The sequence below is a fragment of the Lynx canadensis genome, chromosome D3 (genome assembly GCF_007474595.2).
Source record: "Lynx canadensis isolate LIC74 chromosome D3, mLynCan4.pri.v2, whole genome shotgun sequence".
Lineage (NCBI taxonomy): Eukaryota > Metazoa > Chordata > Mammalia > Carnivora > Felidae > Lynx > Lynx canadensis.
Window position 1 is genome coordinate 64,194,147 of NC_044314.2, and position 10,240 is coordinate 64,204,386.

The 10,240-nt window shown below is 46.7% G+C and overlaps 1 protein-coding gene across 1 annotated transcript; it reads right to left on the reverse strand.

Moving 5' to 3' along the window:
- Positions 1-8,369: 8,369 nt before the first annotated feature.
- LOC115498694 (immunoglobulin iota chain-like) lies at positions 8,370-9,103 on the reverse strand. Its single transcript, XM_030292283.2, has 2 exons — positions 8,997-9,103; positions 8,370-8,912 (listed from the first exon to the last, which is right to left on the reverse strand). The coding sequence occupies exons 1-2, from the start codon at positions 9,040-9,042 to the stop codon at positions 8,497-8,499; spliced, it is 462 nt and encodes a 153-aa protein (XP_030148143.2). The 5' UTR covers positions 9,043-9,103; the 3' UTR covers positions 8,370-8,496.
- Positions 9,104-10,240: the final 1,137 nt, after the last annotated feature.

Here is a 10,240-nt window from a genome sequence, read left to right on the forward strand (position 1 = left end):
TTTTACTGGCTGGGTTACAAATGATGGCCCATTCCTGCCCACATGGACATCCTTAATGGGCAACTTTTGATTGGGGACTCCCCATCAGTCTGGATAAGATTTTTCTAGAACTGCAGTCTGAGATTCGTCCTCACCAATCCTTCTTTCCCTTTCTCCTTTCCCAGGTCTCAGACCTGGTCTGGTCTGGAGTAGTATGGTCTGGAGATTATCCCTACCGATTCTTGCTCCTTTCCCTATGAATCCTTACAGCTATTTGTCCTGAAAACCCTCACGTATATCTAATCCCATCTTGGTGTCTAATTCTCAGAGGATTCAAACTGACACAGGCAGAAAGGTTGACTCTGGCCCACAGGGAAAAGTGCAAATGATTAATAGACCATGGTGCACCTAGGTATTGGATGTAGAGGCAGTCACATATTGCTTGACTGATGACCACAAATGGGTGAGCCACACCAATGATTCAGCCACACCAATGGAGAGTCACAAACTCTTCCCAGTTTGCAGACATAAGCTATTTCCAGATCCAGAACACATCAGTAGGAAAGCCAGGTCCACTTGAGGGAGGAACTTGCAATATTTCAGAAATCTTTTTCCAAGGGGATCCTCCCATTATTTTCCCAAATAAGTGCCCCAGGACATGGGAATATCCAGATATTTTGAAGGCTGTTGACACAGCTTCTGAGGTGACACAGAAGGCAGGATGACAAAAATGCCATCCTGTTAGTTTGCAGGTAACTACAATACAGAGGACTGGTGATGACTGGATTCCTCCCCATGTCAGTTTCACACTGTGTCCAGTGGGTCTATCTGCAAAACTGGTTGGTGATCATTTTCTGTTTCTGGATGTATAAGTGGTACGAACATACTTAGCTGGTAGAATCCTCATATTCATTCATGACCTGTGGAGCAGGAATCATTATGACAAAAAAGGCCAAATGCAAGCTCCTGAAATCATGCTCCACCCTCACAAAGCCAATATAGGTGATCAAAAAACCAATATGGCACATTTAGGTGGAATGGCAGAAAGTATTCCTACCCCCAAAACTTTAAACAAGGTGTGGTGATCCTCATCTTATTACCTTTTAAATCACTCATCTGGTCCTTGATATTTCTAGTTCGATCAGGGCTAAGAATGGTGACAAACTTAATGGCAGTAAACTTAATCAAGTGGCAACCATAACTGTTCCAGATGTGGTATCATTACCAGAATACCATAGCACTAACTGTATGGAAAAAATTTTTTTACCTCAGGTATATTAAGACACAATTTACGTATTAAAATGCACCCTCTTTAGTGTATAGTTTTGAGTCTGAACAAATGCATCCAGTCTCACAGCCACCACTGCAATCAAAATATAGAAATTTCCATTACCCTAAAAATCCATCATACCCCTTTGTCATCACTCCCTCCCTCCACCTCCAACCCCTAGCAACAAACTGGTCTCTTTTTTTGTCCCTAGAGTTTTGCATTTTTAGAATGTCATGTAAATGGAATCACACAGTATGCAGCCTTTTGAAACTGAATCTTTTACATAGTCAACCACACTTGAGACATTCCATGCCTTGCATATATCAGCAGTCACTCATTCATTTGTGTGGCTGAGTTATTATTCCATCGGATGAATGTTCCAGTCATCCATTCACCAAAGAACATTTCTGTTAGCAATTTTTGGTGATTATGAGTAAAGCCACTATAAACATTTTTGTTAAAATATGTTTTCATTTCCCTTGGGTAAATACCTAGGCATATTGTTGAATTGTAAGTAAATGTACATTTAACTTTATACAAAACTGCCAAACTGCTTTCCAAAATAGCTATATCATAATACAATGCCTTTAGTAACAGTTATAGCTGTTCCACATCCTTTTAACAAGCTATTCTAACTAGGTGTGTAGTGTTACCTTGTTGTGGTTTTAATTCCTAATGATTGATGGTGTTGAGCATCTTTTCATGTACTTACTGGCCTTCTATATACTTCTTTACTGAAGTATCTGTTCAAAACTTTTCCCTTATTAAAATTGAATACATTGTTTTCTTATTGTTGAGTTTTGAGAGTTCTTTATATATTCTAGATAGAAGCCCTTTATCAGCTATGTATTTTGCAAATATTTCTCCCAGCCTGTGGCTTGTATTTTAATTTTCTTAACAGTGTGTCTGAAGAAGAGACATTTTTCATTTTTATAAAGTTATCAACTTGTTATTTTATGGATTGATAGTACTTTTGTTTGTTACATCTATGAAATCTTTGCCTAACACAAGGTCACAAAGATTTTCTCCCAGAAGTTTTATAGTTTAAGGATTTCTATTTATGACTATGGGATATTTTGAAATATTTTTGGATGTGATGCTACCCAAATGTTTGTCAATGAGAGAGTGGTTATACAAATGTGGTAATCCATCCCATGAAATATTATGCAGCCATAAAAAAGAATGAATTACTGATACATGCAACAAATTGGATGAACTTCAAGGGAATTCTGCTGAATGAAAAAAGTCAGTCTCAAAAGACTACCTACTATATGATTATGTTTCTATGACATTCTCAAAAGGACAAAATTAAAGACATAGAGAATAGATGAGTGCTTGCAGGGGCTGGGGATAGAAGGGATGAGGAGTGTGGCTATAAAGGGGTAGCATGGAGGAGCCTTGTGGTGACGGTAGAGCTAAATATCTGGTCGGTGGTGATTGTGCAAAGATACATGTGATAACATTAAATGAGCACAGGTAGAATTAGAGAAACCGAAATAAGCTCTGGATTATACCAATGTCAACTTCCTGGTATTGATGCCGTACTATAATTATGGAAGATGTTAACAAGCTGGGGAAAAGGTGCATGGAACCTCCCTGTACATTATTTTGCCATTTCATGTATATGTATAATTATTTCAAAATTAAAAGTTTGGAAAAATTCAGTTGCAGATGTTTTGACACTTTCTCCTAAAAAACCACAATACCGGGGTGCCTGGGTGGCTCAGTCGGTTGAGCGTCCGACTTCGGCTCGGGTCACGATCTCGCGGTTCGTGAGTTCGAGCCCCGCGTCGGGCTCTGGGCTGATGGCTCGGAGCCTGGAGCCTGATTCCGATTCTGTGTCTCCCTCTCTCTCTGCCCCTCCCCCGTTCATGCTCTGTCTCTCTCTGTCCCAAAAATAAATAAACGTTGAAAAAAAATGTTTAAAAAATAAATAAATAAATAAATAAGAATATATACACCTTTTCTTTCTTGATAGTCACTTTTCTGAGAGTCCAAGCCAATTTTCTTTTCCAGTGTTCCACAGTCTGGGTTTGTCTGGCTGTTTTCCTGGGGCCCCTGTATTTCCTGAGAACTGGGAGTAAAAGCTAGAAGCTTGACTATCTTCAGGTACAATGTTTTCAACTCCACTGGCATAGAGTCCTTCCCATTATTCCCTCCAGAAGGGACCCATGTTGCATCATCCCATTAAGACAGAAGCCAGGATGGAGTGCCTGGGCGATTCATTTGGTTGTCTGACTTCGGCTCAGGTAATGGTCTGGAGGCTTGTGGGTTCGAGTCCTGTGTCGAGCTTTCTGTGTCAGCACAGAGCCTCATTCAGATCCTCTGTCCCGCCCCCTCTCTCTGCTCCTCCCCCGCTTCTCTCTCTCTTAAATATAAATGAACATTTTTTAAAAGAGAGAGAAGCTAGGGTTGAGCCCTGCATGGGAGGTGACTCTGCATTGAAGGTGACAGCCAAATTTCTCCCATGGAAATGTCCACGTTCCTTTTGTGAGTAGACTTGTGGGATGACATGACTGCACCAAGCACATGCTCTGTACCCTGCTAACCAAGAATCCAAGAGTTTTGGCACAAATCTATGGTTCTTGCCTTAATCATTACTATGATCACATTAAGCATTGCAAAAGACTGATTTTCCCATTCCGGGGGTCTCTTTCCTTGTGTAAAACCCATTTCTCCATTCAGTGTGTTCTAAATCATCATCCCTTTGAGAAGTAGCCGGAATGAAAATTGACCCACATTTGTGTAAATACTGAAAACAAAATTAAACGTACTGTTTTTGACATATCCACCTGTTCCTGATTACAGACCAATTTGAATGGGCTTCTACTGGTCAAAAACAGAACTTCCAATAATTGCAATGGATTTAAACACCTCAGATATGCTTATATCCATAGACTTAGCATGACACTAACAAATCAAAGTTGGATGAAGCTGGCACACAGCCTTGTTACTTTGATAGTTGGTAAAAAAAAAAAAAAAAGGAAAAAAGATCAAACATTTTTCCTGCCTTTGCCATACACATAGTTTCTCAGGTGACTAAATCCCTGATGAGGGGAAGTTTCCTTACCAAAGGAAGAAGGAGGAAGGCAGGAATGAGGACATCTCCAGCTTGCACCCAGTAATGAACGAATGGCTTTGGGCATTGTGCTCCCATCACAAATACACAATTTAGAATGAAACACAACAGGCTTCCATGTCCTAAAGGGCCTCTGAAGGCTAATTCCACCCTCCCCTGTTGTGGGGACCACTTCCCCGAGCTCGTCTTGCCAAACTGTGTCACAACCACACTGTCTATATGCTCTGGGAACCCCTTGCATCTTCACTCTGTCTGCTTGGCATGCTCCAGCCCTCAAGACCCTTGGTTCTTCCTCAGATTTCAAGGGTCTCAGGGTCTAACTCAGGTCAGAATGGTGGGTTCCCTCTTCAGTACCACTGGTGCCATACCAAGCCCATCGGGTTCTGTGTTTCTGTCTTAAATTTGTGAGCCATGTCAAGCATTTCTGTCACAGACCACAGCTCTGAGCACCACACACCTTTGTTCTGTGTCACACCTGGGAGCCCTGTAGAGAGAGGCTTAGGGGTGATGGGGGTGGGGGAGCTCTTTACAGTATCAGGGACCAGATCCCCCCTCCTCTCCAACATCTCACTCCTCTGTTACTGATTCAGAAAGTTCTCCCTGCATTGGCCGATTTTGACCTATTCCTTCCCACACCATTCCCAGTTGCTGTACGCCATCACCAGCTTCATATGTAAGGCATCAGAGGTGTGTGTGTGTGTGTGTGTGTGTGTGTGCATATGTGAGAGAAAGACTCTGACAGAAAGACAAACAGATGGACAGAATGTGGCCACTCACTGATGTGACATGATTTCCCTTTTTAGGGAATCCCAATGACCCCAGCCATCTCAGGGGATCCTAGAATGAATGAATGGCAGGGTCTTTGCAACTCAAGAATTCATTCAGTTATGTGATCAATTACTCATTCACCTATTTGCTCAACTCTGTTATCACCTCATGTTTACCAGACACATCAAATGAGTAGAAGAGATCCTGCCCACCAAGAATGTGCAGATTAGTGAAGGAGAGAGACCTGCAGGGTAAATTTAGATCTGTCTGGTAGGTGCTAAACATAGGAAAACACAATAGCTGCACACGACAGGAAGCTAGTAACTGCCTAAAGAGGTCAGGGAAATCTTGGCCAAGGAGTGAGATTTGAGATCACTGTGGAGCTCAGAGTTGGGGAAGTCAGCTGGAGGACACTGTAAAGGGACAGGGAGTTCTGTCTGCAAATGAATGGCTTAGGAAAAGCCTCCGAAGCAACCACAAGGATGAGGTGTTGGATCAATTGCAGATGAATTAATGTGGCAGAAACACTGAGGGCGGGTGGATAAGACCTTGGACTTGGGACCAGATCTGGACCAGCTTCCAAAGGCTTGTCATGAGAAGGAGTCTGAATTCAATCCTTTCAATCTGTACGGTCCTGCCCAAGCCACAGACGGCTGTTGGTCACTCGGAAAGTAGCTGGTCCAAACAGAGAGGAGCCACGAGTGCAAACTACACACTGGGTTTTGAAGATTTTGCATGACAACAAAAGAGTTTAAACCATCTCATAGCTAATTTTTAGATTGCATGCCAAAATGATAATACTTGGGATGGATGGAGTTAAATAAAATGTACTATTAAAAATCATTGTGGGGGCGCCTGGTGGCTCAGTTGGTTGAGCGGCCGACTTTGGCTCAGGTCATGATCTCGTGGTCTGTGAGTTCGAGCCCCGCGTCGGGCTCTGTGCTGACAGCTCGGAGCCTGGAGCCTGTTTTGGATTCTGTGTCTCCGTCTCTCTGACCCTCCCCCGTTCATGCTCTGTCTCTCTCTGTCTCAAAAATAAATAAAACGTTAAAAAAATTTTTTTTAAATCATTGTGGGGCACCCAGTGGCTCAGTTGGTTAATCGTCCAACTCTTGATTTCAGCTCAGTTCATGATCTCACGGGTCGTGGGGGCAAGACAAGGAGTTGGGCTCTTTGCTGACAGTGAGGAGCCTGCTTGGGATTGTCTTTCTTCCTCTCTATCTGTCCCGCCTCCACTTGCACACACATGCTCGCTTGCTCTCTCTCTCTCAAAATGAATAAACTCACAAAAATCATTTCACCTGTTTCTTATTTCCTTTCTCAAAAAATGTAGCCAACAAAAAATTGAAAATTGCAAATGTGGCTTGCATATGTGCCTTCAAAGGTGAGAGACAAAGGTTGGAGAGGAGTGCAGGCAGGGCCAGACCTGGGAGTGAAAATGAGGAGGAGCTGCAGCAGGGGACAGGCAGGAGGCCAGCCAATGGTGGAGGTGAGAAATGACTCAGGCTAAAGGAATGGACTCAGACTTGACAAGGAGGAAGGCCAGGCCTGGTCACTGATGAGGAAATATTAACACTACTCTTTTGTGGAGGAGCCATTACAGTTAAGTGCTTTATAGAAATGAGTCAGTGCTATTATGATCTTCTTTACATACAACAAAGGGGATGTTGGCCTAGAATTCCAATGGCCCTTCTGGGGCTGACCAGAGCTAAGATTCACACTCTGGCTGGCCTGAGGCCCGAGTCCAGGGTCTCACCCTGCATGGATCTGGTGGGGCAGAGTGTTAGGATAATGGAGGAGCCCAACCTGACTCTCTCCTCTCTGGGTTTCTTGTCAAGGCATGGAATCCCAGAATCACAAAGGATGAAAGAAGAAAGCAGGTTAAGTGGCCACCTGGCTGGCCTTTAGGAACATGGGCCTGGGAGCCACTGTCTGGGGGCAAAGGTCTGATGCAGGAAGAGTGCAGTGCATTTGAGGAAGTAGAAGCTCAGAGGGTACCTGGAGCGTGGCATGAGCTGAGACCATTGTTTTGCACATGTGGAAGGGCCAGTATTGACACATGCCCACTCTCAGGGGGACCCCTTGATAAAGGGACGCTCTCAGCCAAGGTTGGGATCACAGGGGAGATGGTTTGCCTGCCACCTCTCTGAGTATGAGGCATGTCCACTCTATGTACCTATGTACATGGTCTCTCTCTGCAGGGCACATCCCGACCCACCACCCAGAGGCTCAGGATGCTGTGCTATGGGTCAGGCCTCCAGGAATGCACCTATACCCTCTTCACCCAAGAAGCCTATCAGTGAGTCCACGCCCCCTACCTGCAGGTTTCTCCAGGGGTCCAGAGGTTTCCATGGAGTTATCAGACAGGAAGAAGTGAGGTTTGCCTTGATTATCCCACCAAGCATGGCTAGATTGAAACCCAGTGGCAGTAGTGTTCTGCCGGAGCAGGGGCTGGCAAGCTCTGGTGCCATATCTGGCCCAGCCCTATGTTTCTGTAAATAAAATTAAGTAGGAGCACAGCCATGCCCATATGTTTACATAGTATTGCCTGTGGCCGCTCTCACATTATAAGGACAGAACGGAGTAGTTGGGACAAAGATCATATGGCTTGGAAAGCCCAAGTGATTTACTATCTGGCCCTTCATAGAAAATATCTGCCAGCCCCTGCCACTCTCTTGGGCCAAAGAATATGCCCATTTCTCTCACCGAGATCAAGGGTGTTTAATCAAGGTGATTTTGCCACCTGGAGGGCATTTGGCAATGCCTGGAGACATTTCTCGGTGTCATCATTAGGGGCAGGAGGGCACAGGTGCCGGCATTTGGTGGGTAGAGGCCAGGGATGTTGCTGGACATCCTACAGTGCACAAGACAGCCTCACAACAGAGAAGTGACTGTCCCAATGTCAGAATACCAACGTGGAGGACCCGCTCCAGACCTATCACTCAGGACCCACTGTCCTCCCCAGAGGCCCAATAGAGGCATTTTCTAAGTTGTTGACCCTGTAACTCCTGCACAATAGAGCAGACTGTCCTCAACAGAAGCGTCCCCAGGGTGCAGCTCCTGCCCCTCAGAACCCACAAGAGCAGGGGCTAGCATTTTGCCTAGCCAGTCTCCTGGGCTATCACCCTAGGCTGGTTCTAGGATGCATCCCACTCATTCTCACCTTTCCCAGAACATCTGGGGCCTCCTCAGAACAATTCGGCACACCAGGCATACAAACTCAGCAAGACAACTTCTCAAGACACAAGCAACTTTAATCCCCAAATCCCACATTCAGGGGGTCTAAGCAAGTTTCTGGACAGGAAGAAGCTGAGCAGCTTTCTCCTTTGCTCTGTGAAGCCCATAGCCCACCCTCCTTGCCCATACTCGCCTCTTTCTGAGGAAGTGTGCCCTTTGGTCTCTAGTTCAACGTAAGTGTGTCTGGGGGTGCTGGGGACCCCAAAACAGCAGGCTCCTTTTCTTCCCTTCTCTCTCCCCTCATCTCCCTTTCTTTATCCAAGACCTGGAATCCCAGAGAACAGTAATACATAGCCTCATCCTCAGGCTGCAGCCCGGAGATGCTCAAATAGCCCGTGTTCTTGGCCACATCTTTGGATCCAGAGAAGCGAGGGGGAATCTTGAAGCCCTGGCTGTGGTCTGAGTGGGAGAAATATCTCAGCAAGAATCTTGGAGGGTGGCCGGGCCTCTGCTGGTACCAGTAGATGTTATAAATCCTGACATCGTAGTCTCTGCTCAAGGTGCAGGCCAGACGGATTGTTGTTCCAAGGGGCGAGGACACAAATGGCGGCTGGTTCAGCATGGGCTGAGAGACACAGCCTGGGGACAGAGAAGCACCTGAGCATCTAGGCAGAGGAGGGCAGGGGATGGGGCCAGGGGTTGTTAGCTCTGGGGTGTTCTCACCTGCCCAGTGGGTGAAGAGTGCCAGCAGGACAGGAATCCACGACATGGTGCTGAACTCTGTCTTCTTTGTGCTGCCAGGGCTCCTGGGACCATCTCGGGGCTGGGCCAGCATCCGCCTGCGCCCTCCCAGGGGCGGGGTCATTGCACGCCTGGTTCTCAGCCACCACTTTCCTGAACTTTCTTGAGTTTGCAGTGTCAGTTGGGGAATGGCCACATGGCAGCCTTTGTGGCTCTTTCTTTGGCCCCATGGGAGCGCCCAGGGAGGAAGCACCTGCCTGAGGCTCACGGACCACTGCCCAGGAGGCCAGCCTGCAAAGTTGGATCCCTGAGGTAGAGTAACCTCACCATCCTCCTGAGGAAGCTGAACCCCACAGAAATCTGGTTCTTGTCCAAATTGACATGCCTGGTGAAGCAGTAGAGAGGACACGTCCTCACGGGGGTGAAAACACTTGCTTTGTACAGCAGAAATTCTGGGGTTCTGGGGTGAGTGGGATACTCTGTCCCCTTCCACACTCCTGCCATTCCCTCCCACCAAACCCAGCCCCCTTTCCCTCCTAGAATGTAGCAGCAGGGACCCACAGCTTCTGAGAAGGAAGCACCAGGAGGGCCTTGGGGGCCCCCACCTGGGGCTCAAGGCAGGTGGGGGCAGAGGTAGAGCAGCCTTTTCCCCCATCAGCATCCTGCAGAGGCCCGGCCCCAGCTCTCCTGACACTCTGCTCTTCACAAGTCTCCCCAGGGAGTGGGTAAGGCAGAATCCCCTGGACCTCAGCCCACTCCTTGGCCAGACCCTGCACCTAGACGATCTATTGGTCCCATCCCTGTTCCACCTGAGTTTGACCCCGTCACCAAGCATTTCCCAAGGCCTGAGGCCTGCTCTCTGCTTAGCACTACCCACAAAGCTGTGCGGGTTGTGTAGCTGGAGGCTGTTGGGATGCTCAGATGAAGACTCATGTACCTCAGTTAATCAGGGTTCTCCAGAGAAACAGAACCAATAGGATATATACATAGGAAGAGATTTATTATGAGGAATTGCCTCTCCCAATTATGGAGATTGCCATGATCTGCCACGATCTGCCACGTGCAGGTTGTAGACCCAGGAAAGCCAGTGGTGCACCTCAGTCTGAGTCCAAAAGCCTGAGAACCAGGGGAGCCGATAAAGCCCAGTCCAAGGGCAGGAGAAGACCAATTTCACAGCTCAGCAGGCAGACAAGAAGCGGAAAGGGGTGAATTCCACCTTTCTCCCC

Bases quoted from the DNA above. Each gene is read 5' to 3' on its own strand.
- LOC115498694 (XM_030292283.2), bottom strand. From the start codon at position 9,042: ATGTCGTGGATTCCTGTCCTGCTGGCACTCTTCACCCACTGGGCAG. The intron at 8,913-8,996 runs GTGAGAACACCC...CTCTGTCCCCAG, and splicing joins ACTCTTCACCCACTGGGCAG to GCTGTGTCTCTCAGCCCATG.